This window comes from Ailuropoda melanoleuca, chromosome 1 (assembly GCF_002007445.2).
Source record: "Ailuropoda melanoleuca isolate Jingjing chromosome 1, ASM200744v2, whole genome shotgun sequence".
Classification (NCBI taxonomy): Eukaryota; Metazoa; Chordata; class Mammalia; order Carnivora; family Ursidae; genus Ailuropoda; species Ailuropoda melanoleuca.
In genome coordinates, this window is record NC_048218.1 from 53,012,951 (window position 1) to 53,029,884 (window position 16,934).

At 40.5% G+C, this 16,934-nt stretch overlaps 1 protein-coding gene across 1 annotated transcript in view; it reads left to right on the plus strand.

The window, feature by feature from the left end:
* C1H3orf85 (chromosome 1 C3orf85 homolog) overlaps positions 1–14,685 on the plus strand; it is a 33,460-nt gene extending 18,775 nt beyond the window's left edge. The window contains exons 2-3 of the mRNA XM_034669037.1: positions 10,462–10,595; positions 14,596–14,685. Of these exons, the coding sequence (XP_034524928.1) occupies positions 10,462–10,595; positions 14,596–14,685 (224 nt within the window). The remainder of the gene's footprint in view (positions 1–10,461; positions 10,596–14,595) is intronic.
* Positions 14,686–16,934: the final 2,249 nt, after the last annotated feature.

The following is a 16,934-nucleotide window of genomic DNA, read 5'->3' on the forward strand; positions in this document are numbered from 1 at the left end:
GAAATTTTTAGCCAAGTTATTATTAGGCAATTACCATCAAGGCCCGTGTAATCACACTCGGTTACAGCCCACACCTCCAGTGGAAGAAAACGAGGCTGGCTCAGTTTGAGTGAGTGTCTCTGGAGCACACTGCAAATTGAAGTCATGGGCTAGTTGTAATCTATCAGTTATTGCTTTTTGCTTTGCCTGCTGATCTATGCAGTTGGCTTGAGAGTGGGTGCTGGTGGACTAGCCCAAGGCGAAAGGCACTAGTGCTGGTCTACGTTCACCTGTGAACTTGCAGGGTCAAAAATACCTGGCAAAAAGAAAAACGATCTGGCAAAAGGAACACGGTCCTGCAAAAATGCCTTTTAGGGACTTTCCTAAGAAAGGAGTTGGAATTAAATGTAACTCCAGCTGAGATACGAATATGTCTACCTAGAAAGACAACCGGTTCGACCGATTTCACTTAAAAATGAAGAAATAAGATGATGTGGTTAAAGTTCAGGAAACAACAAGTTGAGAATTAGAAACTAAGGACAGAGGAACATTGACAGTGTGGGGTTAGCCCTTCAGATCTCAGGAAAGAAGCCTTTGCCACGTGTAGGCCGAGTACACTGAAGTCTTTAGGAACAGATTCATTTGTTACGCAGATAATTCATTTAACTGACATTTTCTAAATCAAACAGCTCTCAAGTAGGAAATCATAGCCTGAATCAACTTTCTTCCCTTCTTCTCTCCCTCCTCCCATTTTCCATTTAAGAATGTAGCCTATTCGTCTGCCCTTCCCTGGAGCCTTCTATGTATCACAGGAAAACAACCATCTCAAAATTTGTTTTTATATTTAAAAAAAAAGCTTTCTCTGTTACAGATTAGTTGTCTAACAAATTATTTTTGTCTAGCACTTAATTTGAAGTAAATAGGGAAAAGATCTCATGATCCATTTTCCTAATGGGAATCCTGACACCAAAAACCATGAAGAACCTTCCCCAAGTAATTACATTTATGAGCACAGGCCTCAAATCATTTTATTGATTTTCTTAAAATAGTAATTTATACATATTGGAACCAGTTCCCCGGTCAGAGAATTAGCAGTCCAAGTGTCATGATTTGATTAAGAAACAAACAAAACCCCTCTCTTCAGCATTTAGGTCAAGAACTGCCTTCTCCTATAACAAACCCAGAAATATGAATACTACTCTTTAAAGTCTTTATTCTGTGAGCAGGGGGCTTTCCATTTGTTACCTTAAGTCAACTCTTGTAATCACTCTGCAAATAAGTAGTATGATTTTCATTTTACACAGAATTTAGGCTTAGAGAAGTTAAATGACTAAGGTACACAGTTAATCCACGGTGGATGCCGGATTCACGTGCGAATGCTACATCCGGCTCTTCAGAGAACAAAACCCTTCTTTCTACTACGCCAACTGTCCCCTTGGGCGCTACCATGCGGGATATGGGACGTGCAGCTGTGGGATGGGCAAAGGAGCACACAGCTAGGCCTCCTCCTGACAAAGGAATAAGGCCAGTATCACAGCCTTTGGTTCTCTGTGAACAGGCCAGGAGTTAGGGAGCTGGATGACTTTATGTGAGTAAACAGAGCCAAACTAAGATATATCCAGAGGTTTTCTACAACAGTTTCTAGTTGTGGTGAGGGTAGAGAGAAGTTCTAAACTTGTATGTTCCACCTCCAGAGGGCACTCCTCAAAATCAACCAGGCCCATCTCACACAAAGAAGAAATGTGGAAAATGCACATATTTGGAAATATCTCACGGAGCAAAGAAACCAGTCCTTGAAGGTGACCCATGTGTGGGACAATGTGGAGGTTCTTCATGCCCATATCATTAACCTGTGATCAGATCACATGAAGTGCAAGTATGTCTTCCGGTTTTAGACGGGGGAAGTGAACTGCCTTTATTACTTTTCTCTAGCATTGTTCCAGCTCTTACTTTTCACTCCACACCTAGTAACAAAAAGTGATTTGTCTTGAAGGTTTTTGTTTGGTTGGCTGGTTGGTTTGGTTTGGTTATTTTCGATAAGAGCTTTTAAGCTCACATTTTATTCCCCTTGACGGAGTCGGCCCCTCCGGTCCCCCCATGTTTGCCTTCTGTACCATCCATAGAAGGAACAGCCCTTCTCAGTCATCCAGCTGCCCCACACTCCACCACCCTGTTCTTTGGAGAGTCTGTATTTCTGGATATAGTTTTAGTTTATTTTATGAGAACTTGTTCTTAATTTTATCTACTCACTTTGGCTTAAGATTGATTGACGCTCTCAAGAAAGTGAGTAGTGAGAATAAACTGGGAAATATCTAGGTTAGAGAAAAACACCATGGCCTATGACTACATTCGATGAGCCCTCTGGGTGTTGCAGAAAAGCCATCTATTTTCCTGTCCACATGGCATCATTTGTCATGGCGCTAGAGTTGGAAAACCCATCAACACACACAGGCAATGACCCAGAAGGGGTTACTATTGAATCATATAAAACACTGCCTTTCATGAGTTACGAATTTTTCTGTCTACAAAATCAAAAGCTAATAAAAGACCTGCCAGCTCCAAATACGCCCCAGGGAATTATGTGGTGGTGCCTGCGCGCATGTATGTGGGTGTATGTTTGCATGTTGTGGGCAGGTTAAAAAGACTGAACTTAAATTCGAGTAATACGAGTTCCTGTTTACTTTGCAAAGTACTCAACACGCCAGCAACTGTGACGTCAATAAAACCAAAGTTCCCTGAGTTAAAAGTTCATTTACGAAAGCATTTCATTAACAGTTTAGTAAGATGATGGGCTTGGGAGCTGGTCCCGAAGTTCAGTGCTTCTTTCTTTCTTCTAGCTGACTTCCACTGATTCTCTGCCCTCTATTTTTTTACTTCCCTGTTCCCTTTTTCCATGGCTTTTCCACTTTTGCAACCGTTCATTTTTGTAACTTCCTTTCTTTTGTCTCTGCTTCCTCTGATTTCTTTTCTTGATTTCTCCCTTCTCCTTTTTACCTCAAACCCCAAATTTCTTCTCTCTCATATTCTCTCTAATTTTTATCTGAATTGCAGGAAAGTGAGAGAATCTATTCTACTAAATATAACTCTTCTATCTTCCACCATAAATTTTTGGGTCAGTGACCAAAATTTAGATTGGCAAGAAAAAAAGAACTATTTTATATTTTATTTTAAAAATTATTTACTTAACACAGAGAATAAAATATTCAATTTTAAATATTTATTTGAGAGACAGAGCCACGGGGCAAGCGTGAGCAGGATGAGGGGTAGAGGGAGAGAGAGAAGCAGACTCCCCACTGAGCAGAGAGCCCGACGCAGGGCTCAATCCTGGGGCCCCGAGATCATGACCCAAGCCGAAGGCAGACGATTAACCAACTGAGCCACCCGGGCCCCCTAAAATATTTGATTTTAAACGTATGAACCTAAACATGAGTATTTCAATCACTCACAAAATTATAACATTTCTCCTACACTTAGCAAGATCTTAGAAAATTTTACCATATTGCCAAGATGTCTGTATATACTGTTCTCCTGATTCTCTTTCGTACTTAATTCCTAGTGACCATTTATACTTTAGTTTAATACTTAACTTAGGTGTCTGGGCAGTTATTTCATCGTTTTTTCTAAAGATATAAACATTTTAAGGGAAGGGACTAAGACTCAGTCCAATAAAAATAGTAAATAATAAATGTTATTCTTTCATTGCTTATGCTGAACGCTAAGTGCTTTGCTTTCAGCATCCCGTCCCTGAGTGTTTTGGAACTTGTGGCAGGACTGTCCTGCTTATTCTTCCTCTCCAGCACCAGGCATCAGGAACCACTGCAGAGAGCAGTATCACCCAGCCTCTAAGGGAATAGCTAGCTGTGGGCCATCCTGTGGATTTGTTGGGCCATCCTGTGTCTTCCGCTCCTGCTAAATCCCACCACATTTATTCACAGGCACAGAATTCCTTCGCTCATGTAACCGTCTATGAATATTCACAGAAGCCACAGCCCTCACTTTCCATGGATGACAAGCTCCTGATGGTTGAAGTGCCCTGTCCGTGCTGTATTTTTTTTCCTGTTTCTTAGGGAGGCTCTGAGACAACAGACCTGTTGGATCCTCTGCACCACCTTCTGACACACAGAACTCTCACCCCCCTTCTTGGCCTGCTTTTGATCAAGCTGAAAAATAAACCAAAGAGGAGCAGGGAAGGCAATCAATTCCCTTTAGTACTGAGAAAGGCTAATGGCAGATATAACATAGTGTAAGATAGAAAGGGCCTGATGACTGGACCCCAGAATTTGGCAAACTTCATAGCCGGTTGCAGGTTGCAGAACCAGGAGAGAAAGCGTGACCTTGATGAGCAGCTCACTCTCAAGGGAACAAGGTGGAGCCAGCTGGATGGGCCAAGTTATGCCTCTCGGACTTACTAGTTACATGGGGCCATTGCCCCATCTGAGAGTCAGTCTACAAAGGGGAGAAGGGTGGCCTGAGGTTTCTCTAAACGAGCTCCCTCTACAGGGAAGAAAACAGGACTCTGCCATCAAACTCTGTCCTTCAATTCTGCATCTTAGGTTTCACATCAGGCTTTCTGATCTTTTTGGCATATAGGTTCCTACCACAAGGATCATCTTCATGGTCATGTGCACAGTATAAAGACTATTCAGTTATTTCTCCACTACCAAATTCAAAGACTCTTTTTCAGGCTTCCCTGGGTGATGGCTAACTAGGGAATCATTCCATTTCTAACTGTACAGTAATGTTACCAGCATACAGCTCCCCCACCCATGATGGGCACTCATCTCTGGGCATAATGTGAATACATTTTTATTTGTATTGCTTTAATTATTGACTAGATCTATTTTGACTTCTCTTTCACTTATTTCTGCCTATCTCAGTGCTGAATTTCTCAGCATGTAAGCTCCTTGGCAGTACTAGGAGCTATACCCATTTAGCAGATTCAATATGCTTCTGATGACCTAAATACCATGCAGGGAAAGTAATTTTCAATTAACGACCTATTGGTTATGAATGTAGTCCAGCTGCAAGAGATCTTAGTTGGCTTCATATGATCCAGCCCGTTTTACAGAACAGGAAATGGAGGGTCAGGGGTAACCAAATAATGACCCAGCTAATCACTGGCAGGGCTAGGATGAGACTCCCCATCTCTGATCCTTCTTGGCTTGTGTGGCAAGAGCTGTAATCTCCAATGTCGCCATGCTCTGAAGTGGCTGCCTTATTTCAACTGTACAGAATTTTCTGCCGAGGATATTCGAGACATGTTTAGATAGCAGAACTAAGCTTGACAGATCCTATTAAAACTACTATGATATGGGATGAAAGGAAGGAGGGTGTGTAGGGAGTTGGAAAGAAAAAGAAGAAGATTTTTTTATAGCTTATGATTTTTAAGTTTAAAAAAGGCATTAACCTGGCTGATACTGCCTACATAAAAAAAAAAATTAAAAACCAACAAAGTAATAAAACTCAGGGTTTGGTTTTCAAACCCCAGCAGTATTATAGAGGCTTACAAACACAAACTGTGATCTTGCTCTCACTAACTTTCAAGGTTGATCAGGCAGAATGAAAAAGGGAGGAGAAATTTCTCAAGCAGAGAGGATAATAGCATGCCCTTCTGTATTACTTGCATTTTATTTCCAGCCCTGCCAATGACTTACTATGTGACCTTGAGTGAGTCATTTCATCTCTGTGTGTCAATTTTCTCATTTGTAAAGTAGGATAATAAATACTACTTTCTGTCTATCTCGTGGGTGATGCTATTATCACCATCAATTAATATTTATTGGATGCCTGTTGGGTGCATAATGCTGAGGTAGGTGCTTTGTTCAGGGGCAAGGGTGGGGGCGAGGAGGACATTGTATCAGTGAAACATTTTCCATGAGCAAAAAGAGAAAAGATTTACAAAAGACAGAATTATTAGAGCTTAAAATATCTATGGTTTATATTTTAAAGCATGCTTCTCTGCCAAGATTTATGTAATAGCATTTTTCTTCCTTAGCAATTGTACAATGCACCAGGACAATCACAGTGCAGAGTATTGGTTTTACTTTTGGATGATTCCAAGTAACACTATCTTAAGTGGTTACTATACTTTATCTAGTTACAAATTACATCATAAGCATAATTTATGTAGAAACATTTATTAGAGGGGTGCCTGGGTGGCTTGGTGGATTAAGCTGCTGACTTTTGATTTCCGCTCAGGTCAGGATCTCAGGTTGTGGGATTGAGCCCCCACTTATGACTCTGTGCTCAGCCGGGAGTCTGCTTGGGATTCTCTCTCCCTCTCCCTCTACACCTGCTCTCTCCCTCTCTCTCTCGCTCTCTCAAGTAAATAAATAAATCTTTTAAAAAAGAAACATTTATTAGATATTGATACTGGATCTTCTTTGCCTAGATACTCTCTTTGTTTTGAAACCCCCCCCTTTTTCTTTTAACAGCGTAAGAACACATTAAACATGTAACACTGTAATTGACACCTTCTCTTCAAAGACAATGAAGAGAAGTCTGAGCAGTCGCCTATGAACACATCTCAGTTAAAATCAGAACTTCAATGATGGTCAGTCCACACCAGTGAGCCCAAACGAATAAGTTCCCTGTTCTGTTCCAACCAGTCCTGGCTTCCCATCCCCAGTGTCACTCACCTGATTCAGGCCCTCCTTACCTGTCCTCTGGACCATTAGAAGAGGCTCCAACCTGTGTCTCTCAGTCTCTCTTCCTTTAACCACCTGCTTTCCAACACCACTGACAAAGAAGTTTCCAAAAGTATCTGTGAATGGATAAACAAAATGTTTGGCATATATGTACAAAATACTATTTGGTCTTAAAAAGGAACGTAATGCTGATATATACTTCAACATGTAAACCTTGAAGATACTCTACTAAGTGAAATAAATCAGACACAAAGGGACAAGTAGTGAGTGATTCCTCTTAGATGGGATACCTACAATAAGCAAATCCATAGAGACAGGAAGCTAATGGTGGTGGCCAAGGTCTGGAAGAGAGAGTAATGGGAATTGAAGTTTCTATTTCGGGGGATGAAAAAATTCTTGAGATAGTGGTGATGATTGTACAACACTGTGAATGTGCTTGATGCCACTGAATTGTACAATTAAAACTGGTTAAAATGGTTTTATGTGATGCATGTTTTAATCATAATCAAACAAAAAAATTTTAAGTAAATCTGGTCCTATCATTTTCTTGTTCAGAAATATTAATGATTTGAAGAATAGAGTCCAAACTCCTTGGTATGACAGTAATAACCCTCTGACATTCTCTGACCACATCCACACCTCAGCCCTACTCTGCAATCACTTTGGCAAAGTGAGGGTCACCAAACCCGAGCCTTACTTTGCATCTCTGTTCTTTGGCTTTCCAGTCTTCTTCAGCCTGGAATACATGCTCTTTGTTTCCACCCCCTTTTTCCTAACTGGAAACATTCCATATAAACTTGGAAGCTCAACTCAAAACCAGTTTCTCTGTGATCCCTCTGTGCCAATATCAGAATTAAACACTCCCCCTTCTTTTTTTTTTTTAAGATTTCATTTATTTATTTGACAGAGACAGAGAGAGAGAGCCAGCAAGAGAAGGAACACAAGCAAGGGGAGTGGGAGAGGAAGAAGCAGGCTCCCAGCAGAGGAGCCCGATGGGGGGCTTGATCCCAACTCCCCGGGATCACGCCCTGAGCCGAAGGCAGACACTTAACGACTGAGCCACCCAGGCGCCCCAATCACTCCCCCTTCAAACAGTCTGGTCACAATATGTTTCCTTATAATTATTTATGAACTCTGAATATAATGTGAGTTCCTTAGTGGCAAGGGTTGTTTTTTGTTTATCTTTCTATGCACTGATGATTATCTGAGCGGGGATGGGGTGAGGCAAGTGGCGATCTTATGGCACAAAATTTGTGTTAGCTTGAGAGCAAGTTTCTTCTTCTATTTGTGGACTCACTTGCTTCATCTGGGTCTCAGCTCTGGTGATCAGCAGTTCAACCTGACATCAGGAGGCTCTCAAAATGCATCATCTTAGTTATCTACTATGACCTAACAATTTCCCCAAACTATGGCAACTTAGAACAAGAAATATTTATTATCTTACAGTTTCTGAGGAATTTGGGAGTGGCTTAGGTCAGTGATTCAGACTCAGGATCTCTCATGAGATTACAGTAAAGATGTCAGTGAGGGCTGTTGTGATCCAAAGGCTTGACTGGAACGAAAGCATCAGATTCCCAGGTGGTTCGTTTGTGTGGCTGTTGGTGGGAGGCTTCAGCTCCTTGACAGGTGGGCCTCTCCTCAGGGCTGATTGAGCGTCCTCACAACATGGCAGCTGTCTTCCATTAGAGCAAGTGAGCCAAGAAAGGTGCGAGGCAGAAGCTAATAACGCCTTTTATGTGCTAGCCACGGAAAGCACACACTGCCGTTTCCACAGTATCCTGTAGTTACACACGTCCACCCTCCTAAATGAAAGAAGACCGCAGAGGACATGAATACCAAGGAGGCAGTGGTCTTTGGAGGACATCTTGGAGGATGGCTTCCGCAGGCATGCTGGCTTGATTGTTTTGAATTAGATGACATAGAAGCAGGCCAATATTACTTCTACCATCTGTTATTAACATCTACTGAAAAGTTGACTTTTGTCTTTTATTTTTAAATCATGAATAACTAAAATTGCTAACTTCCTATTAATAGAGAATGTGTCTGAGTCATTTTTCTATCTTCTTCACTAGTAGTTTTTGCACCTAGAGGCAGCCTGATAGATGTGTAATATCCACAGAGGTTGTCATTTTCAATAGGTAGGCAGTTAGAACTAGAGCTTAGTGGGATAACAAATTAAACTAGAAGTAACAGAGCTAATGACTAAAACCCTGCTTAGTGCTCGAGGTCAAGCTTGGAAAAGCATAAGATCATAAGGAATGTGTAAGTAATGACTGTTTTTTTTCTATAAATGCATAAGACTTTTATTATTATTTTATTATTATCATTATTTCTCTTTGGCCCCGAGCATTCCTGTGTCTTAGTCATAATATTGCACAGTAGCTTTAAAGGAAGAATTCCATCTCCCTTCCTACTAGCTATGTGGCCTTGAACATATGATTTAGGTTTTCTCTGATGTAGTTACCTTGTCTGCAAAATGAGGTGACTGACAGTGCTGCTTCTTAGGTTCGTCGTATTAAATAAGGTAATTCAAGTAAGGTATTTTTAGCGCAATGCTCAATAAATGTTAACTACCATTATTATTTGTGTGTGACATCAGTACACACAGACATGCACAAATAATCTAGCTACCTCTAATCATTTCTTCAGACATCCGTTTTACAAATTCCCAGTGCCACATCGTTCCTCCAGCTTAAAATGTAAAGACTTGCTCCTTCTCCTATCCTGTTAAATTTCATCTTTTCTCCAAGGAATAGGTTCAGCAATTTTCCTGGCCATGAAAATGTCTGCTTGTGCCCCAGAGACCCAAAGTTCAATAACAACACCTTCTCCTAAACTCCTGTAGCACAATAAAATCCTATGTTGCCCTGTTTTATTTTGAATCTTGTACCCCTCACCCTCCTCCCCGACAGAGGAGAGGTTTAATACCTTATGGTTCACTAGAACTCTGGTCAATAGAGTCCTGTTAATGATGAAGCTGACATAACATTTGTAATAAATGCTGCTTTATTACAAGCAATCAACAGATTGTATTGTTATCACAAATAGGTCAGGAGTGTGTTTTCCCTTGATCCTGATTCAAATTACAACTCTGAATGTGATTGTGTTTTATTCGGAAATGAAAATACAATATACACTGTTAAAATTTCAAGATACTAAAAAAGCCTCGATTTTAAAAACAATCATCTTTTTTTTTTCTTTAATCCTGGACTGGGAAGGAGTTTGCACAAAATGCAAACTTCTTCAATTCAGTGATAGCTCTATCAATACTAACAATTTAAACCACAGTGTCAGATTTGGAAGCAGTCTACTTCAAACTGAAAGATATATTCTCTTTTGGAAGGCTAGGAAAGGAAGAATAAGATTGCTGACTGCCTGGTTTGAGCCAGATGGTGTATAGCCATTAATATATGCAAACCTTACAGTAATCCTATATTATTGTGTTACTGTGTCATTATCATACCTTTTTACATACAAGAAAACTGCAGCTTGGAAAAATTAAGCAACTTGTCCAGAAAAGTGATAGAGCTGGAATTTGAATACAGGTCTTCGGGTTCCCATGCAGGTATAGAAGGCTCTAAGAATCTTTTCCGTCCAGCACGTGGTACTGGCTTTAATGCTGCGCTATCCCCAGGACACATAGGGTGTGAAAGCACAGTGATGGGGGAAGGCTGAGGAGCATAGCTCCTATCTCCCTTGGTGCATAGCTTTTGCAGGCTCCCTTCTCAGGCCCCCAACCTCCCAAAGGCCACAGCTGTATCTCTTTAAGAAGATAAACGCTGGGATGTAAACTATTGCCCTAAAAGATGCTGTGCTTTTGGACTTTGACTTACAGGAGCGTTGGGAGCACCATTTTTGTTGGAGGACCCAGCGAACCAGTTCCTACATCTCAAAAGACACATGTATTTGCAGGATTACTGGGACCCAAATCAGAATCCGAATATGTGGGGCAACATGCTGGCTGATCAGGTATTTGCATCAGAAACAATGCACCATCTATCTGGCTGTGTACACACTGCATCCGCAGGCAACACAGCACCAGCCCAACCCGTGATTTTTTTCTCTCTAGCCACCCTGAGCTATCCCTGCCCTCTCCTCCCCATAGAGTGACTTTTGTCTGGTTATCACCACCTCTTCCTTTAAGACTAAAATCAAATGTTCCCTCCTTTTTGAAACCTTTCCCGTCTTTCCTGGGTGACTTTTGTCCTTCTTTCATTTCTCCCCTTTGCATGCCACTCACATGTGAAGAGCTCTCTAAATGTCACATGGGAATTAGTTGCCTTGTGCACCCAACCTTCTCACCTAGGCTACAGAAGTAAGGTGCACGTCTTAGCCATCAAGGTTATTATTCTCAGAAACTATCGAAATGACTGTTACTCAGTCAAATCTCAGTAGATTATCGCATGTTTGGGTGGGTGGATGAATGGATCGCGGTCACATTTTAGTTCCCTTTCAGTTATTCAACAGCTTATTTTCCTCTGGGATAATTATGCAAACCTTTAATGTCATTCCTTCATTTGCTTGCCTTTTGTATACTTTTCTATTTGTTTGGAAGTCTCACTCCAAGAGAAGTAAAGAAGAAATGTGCCTTAGCCGGTTTTATAACATGTTTACTTTTTTGATGGAAGAAACTCCAGGCCAAATAAAATTGCTGAGTTGTCTGAGGATTTCAATTATTTATGATTTCCCTCCTAAAATTTAGCAATTTAGAAAACAAAAATGTATAACAAATTAATTAATCCCTTCACTCGTTTGTCATTTTTCTCTTTACACATGTGTGAGGCTGTATCGCCAGGCTAGAGGGTTGTATAAAGTCATAAAAAAAAATGGAATGTCCTTGTTTTTCTGGGGCATTGGTCCTATCTTTACTCTGCCTGGCTGAGTTTTAACTGGTCTACCAGGATTGGCTGGTCAGCATTTGCTGATGAAAACCACCAGCTTGAATAATGCATCTAGTTTTATGCATGTTTTTCTCCAACAGGCATCATTTAGAGGTATTAAAACCAGACATTTGTTTATTTGGCAAATTAAATATTACATAAGCGGGTAGACTGTGTCTTCTTTATGGAATACTGAAATTTTCAAGTGCACTCCTGCCTCTAATTGTAGACCAGTGCTGTGATCAACCGACAGATACTATAATGTATCAGGACACTGCCACATTGGTTCATACAGGGGCCCAAAAACACCGTGAACATTTAAGCATTGAAGTATACAGGCTGCTAAAAGTATGTTAACCAAACCTTATTGGCTACTTTTCTTCCACTCTACTTCTCTCGGTCTTTTAAGATTATCTGTACGATAATCCAAATAACTGATATAACATGTGCTCTCCATACTCAGAGATGACGACTTGAAGTTTCTTTCATTGCAGGTTCATGAAACATGGACTGCTTTGAAAACAACAGCACAGTATTATCTGAATGTGAACGCCTTCACTTCTGACACGTCCCCTGCCCGGTAAATGTGCTTCAACGGTTAAACCAGGAGAGCAAAAACAGCGGGAGTCAACATGGAAATGGACCCAAACCATGGGCTTTGGAGAACTGGAGGCAAATCCATGCCACTTAAAAGATTATTTAATATGTCTGCTTCGTGGAGCTTTGATAGGAGTAAACATGAAAACCCAAGTAGAGACTTAGAAGGTCTCAGTAAATTGTAGCTCTTAAAAATGAGAACTAAAATAATGATGATACTAATAACATTTATTAAAAAGGGGCTTTTATGGAAAAGGAAATCAAAAACAGAAAAGTAGTATCATTAAAACTCACTGTTGATAGCTCACTTTCTATTGCCTGCTTTTTGAGAGCATTCGCTTTTTAATTAAAGGAAGAGAGAGCTCTCAAATGGAGTTGGTCCTCTCCTTTTTCTTCAATACTTTTCACTTTCTAAAGCCAGCTTGTTTTAAGATTGTGCTGCTTTTTTTTTTTTTAAGATTTTATTTATTTATTTGACAGAGAGAGAGACAGCCAGTGAGAGAGGGAACACAGGCAGGGGGAGCAGGAGAGGAAGAAGCAGGCTTCCAGTGGATGAGCCTGATGTGGTGCTCCATCCCAGGACTCTGCGATCACGCCCTAATCCAAAGGCAGACGCTTAACGACTGAGCCACCCAGGCGCCCCTAAGATTGTGCTTTTGAAACCTTTCTGTCAAAGGTGTATTGCTGAGGGCAGTAGAGAATGCCTTCTTAAATCCTACTGGGAGCAGATGATGACTAGGAACCCACCGGAAACCTTCATCTGTAAGTGGAAACCTCCCGAGGAGTTTTGTCAAATTTGTGCAAGTTTTGCATTCTAGCCCATAATATATTGATATTTATTTCAATTTGAAACAACATTTTTAACTTACTGGCCAGGGACATTTATTACTGTTTTCTAATAAAACTGAAATATTGATTCTAAAGAAAAATGGACCATATTTATGCTACAGTTTTCCATATGCCCATAAAATACCAGTTCAGTACTCTAGTTTGAGAAGTACTGAGGAGATGATAGGGCCAATCACCTAGATTGCCCCCCAAAATCACAGATAGGTGGAAATTTTGTTTTCCAAAGTCTTTCTCTCTCTGTGTGCCTAGGTCAATTGTTGTATGTCAGAAAAATCAAACATGAAGAAGCTGATTTGTGAAGATCTCAGCCCAGCACTTTCCTCTTCAAGAGGACATTGGCAGCTCTTTAGTATTCCCCATTTCCTATCCCCTGCCCTAGAGGCCTTTGCAGTGAGAAATCTGAGGCTGATGCATAATTTATGCACTTAACTATTATCCATTTCTAATACATACACAGAGATTTTTAAATCAAAACAACTGAATGGGCAAAAGAAAGAAGATAAATCATTCGGGTTTGCAGTAAGCAAGTAAAGATTGTACATGAATACATCTCAGTCTCCACAATAGTATGCATTTGCTACCACAAAGTTCCATTCTTTGCTCATTTAATAAAAAATTTAGAGAATACCCATGTATTGATCAGCATTCTCCAGAGAATCAAAATCAATAGAATGTGAATATGCTGAGAAAAAGATTTATTGTGAGGAATTGGCCCCTGTGATTATGGAGGCTGGCGAGTCCAAAAGCTGCAGGGTAGGCCAGCATGCTAGAGACCAGAGAAGAACCAGTGCTGCAGTTCAAGTCTGAAGGTCATCAGGCCAGAACTCCAGCAAAGAGCTGATCGTGCGGTTTGAATCCTAAGGCCATCTGTTGGCAGAATTCCCTCTTGCTCAGGGAAAGTCAGTTTTTTGTTCTATTTAGGCCTTCAACTTACTGGATGGGGCCCACTCACATTATGGAGGGCCATAGGCTTTACTCAAAGTCCACCAATTTAAATGCTGANATTAATCCCTTCACTCGTTTGTCATTTTTCTCTTTACACATGTGTGAGGCTGTATCGCCAGGCTAGAGGGTTGTATAAAGTCATAAAAAAAAATGGAATGTCCTTGTTTTTCTGGGGCATTGGTCCTATCTTTACTCTGCCTGGCTGAGTTTTAACTGGTCTACCAGGATTGGCTGGTCAGCATTTGCTGATGAAAACCACCAGCTTGAATAATGCATCTAGTTTTATGCATGTTTTTCTCCAACAGGCATCATTTAGAGGTATTAAAACCAGACATTTGTTTATTTGGCAAATTAAATATTACATAAGCGGGTAGACTGTGTCTTCTTTATGGAATACTGAAATTTTCAAGTGCACTCCTGCCTCTAATTGTAGACCAGTGCTGTGATCAACCGACAGATACTATAATGTATCAGGACACTGCCACATTGGTTCATACAGGGGCCCAAAAACACCGTGAACATTTAAGCATTGAAGTATACAGGCTGCTAAAAGTATGTTAACCAAACCTTATTGGCTACTTTTCTTCCACTCTACTTCTCTCGGTCTTTTAAGATTATCTGTACGATAATCCAAATAACTGATATAACATGTGCTCTCCATACTCAGAGATGACGACTTGAAGTTTCTTTCATTGCAGGTTCGTGAAACATGGACTGCTTTGAAAACAACAGCACAGTATTATCTGAATGTGAACGCCTTCACTTCTGACACGTCCCCTGCCCGGTAAATGTGCTTCAACGGTTAAACCAGGAGAGCAAAAACAGCGGGAGTCAACATGGAAATGGACCCAAACCATGGGCTTTGGAGAACTGGAGGCAAATCCATGCCACTTAAAAGATTATTTAATATGTCTGCTTCGTGGAGCTTTGATAGGAGTAAACATGAAAACCCAAGTAGAGACTTAGAAGGTCTCAGTAAATTGTAGCTCTTAAAAATGAGAACTAAAATAATGATGATACTAATAACATTTATTAAAAAGGGGCTTTTATGGAAAAGGAAATCAAAAACAGAAAAGTAGTATCATTAAAACTCACTGTTGATAGCTCACTTTCTATTGCCTGCTTTTTGAGAGCATTCGCTTTTTAATTAAAGGAAGAGAGAGCTCTCAAATGGAGTTGGTCCTCTCCTTTTTCTTCAATACTTTTCACTTTCTAAAGCCAGCTTGTTTTAAGATTGTGCTGCTTTTTTTTTTTTTAAGATTTTATTTATTTATTTGACAGAGAGAGAGACAGCCAGTGAGAGAGGGAACACAGGCAGGGGGAGCAGGAGAGGAAGAAGCAGGCTTCCAGTGGATGAGCCTGATGTGGTGCTCCATCCCAGGACTCTGCGATCACGCCCTAATCCAAAGGCAGACGCTTAACGACTGAGCCACCCAGGCGCCCCTAAGATTGTGCTTTTGAAACCTTTCTGTCAAAGGTGTATTGCTGAGGGCAGTAGAGAATGCCTTCTTAAATCCTACTGGGAGCAGATGATGACTAGGAACCCACCGGAAACCTTCATCTGTAAGTGGAAACCTCCCGAGGAGTTTTGTCAAATTTGTGCAAGTTTTGCATTCTAGCCCATAATATATTGATATTTATTTCAATTTGAAACAACATTTTTAACTTACTGGCCAGGGACATTTATTACTGTTTTCTAATAAAACTGAAATATTGATTCTAAAGAAAAATGGACCATATTTATGCTACAGTTTTCCATATGCCCATAAAATACCAGTTCAGTACTCTAGTTTGAGAAGTACTGAGGAGATGATAGGGCCAATCACCTAGATTGCCCCCCAAAATCACAGATAGGTGGAAATTTTGTTTTCCAAAGTCTTTCTCTCTCTGTGTGCCTAGGTCAATTGTTGTATGTCAGAAAAATCAAACATGAAGAAGCTGATTTGTGAAGATCTCAGCCCAGCACTTTCCTCTTCAAGAGGACATTGGCAGCTCTTTAGTATTCCCCATTTCCTATCCCCTGCCCTAGAGGCCTTTGCAGTGAGAAATCTGAGGCTGATGCATAATTTATGCACTTAACTATTATCCATTTCTAATACATACACAGAGATTTTTAAATCAAAACAACTGAATGGGCAAAAGAAAGAAGATAAATCATTCGGGTTTGCAGTAAGCAAGTAAAGATTGTACATGAATACATCTCAGTCTCCACAATAGTATGCATTTGCTACCACAAAGTTCCATTCTTTGCTCATTTAATAAAAAATTTAGAGAATGCCCATGTATTGATCAGCATTCTCCAGAGAATCAAAATCAATAGAATGTGAATATGCTGAGAAAAAGATTTATNAGTATGCATTTGCTACCACAAAGTTCCATTCTTTGCTCATTTAATAAAAAATTTAGAGAATACCCATGTATTGATCAGCATTCTCCAGAGAATCAAAATCAATAGAATGTGAATATGCTGAGAAAAAGATTTATTGTGAGGAATTGGCCCCTGTGATTATGGAGGCTGGCGAGTCCAAAAGCTGCAGGGTAGGCCAGCATGCTAGAGACCAGAGAAGAACCAGTGCTGCAGTTCAAGTCTGAAGGTCATCAGGCCAGAACTCCAGCAAAGAGCTGATCGTGCGGTTTGAATCCTAAGGCCATCTGTTGGCAGAATTCCCTCTTGCTCAGGGAAAGTCAGTTTTTTGTTCTATTTAGGCCTTCAACTTACTGGATGGGGCCCACTCACATTATGGAGGGCCATAGGCTTTACTCAAAGTCCACCAATTTAAATGCTGAGCTCATCCAAAACACCATCACAGAGACATCCGGAATAATGTTTGACCTCATACTGGGCACAGTGGCTCAGCCACGCTGACACATACGTTAACCATTACAACCTATATTAGTTTATTTAGATTGTACCCACGTGCACACACACACACACACACACACACACACACACACAAAGCTGTGATGGAAGCAACATGTGGAAGAGAAAAAGAAAAGAACTTTAATTCATTCATCTGTTCAGAATAATACAAGGAAG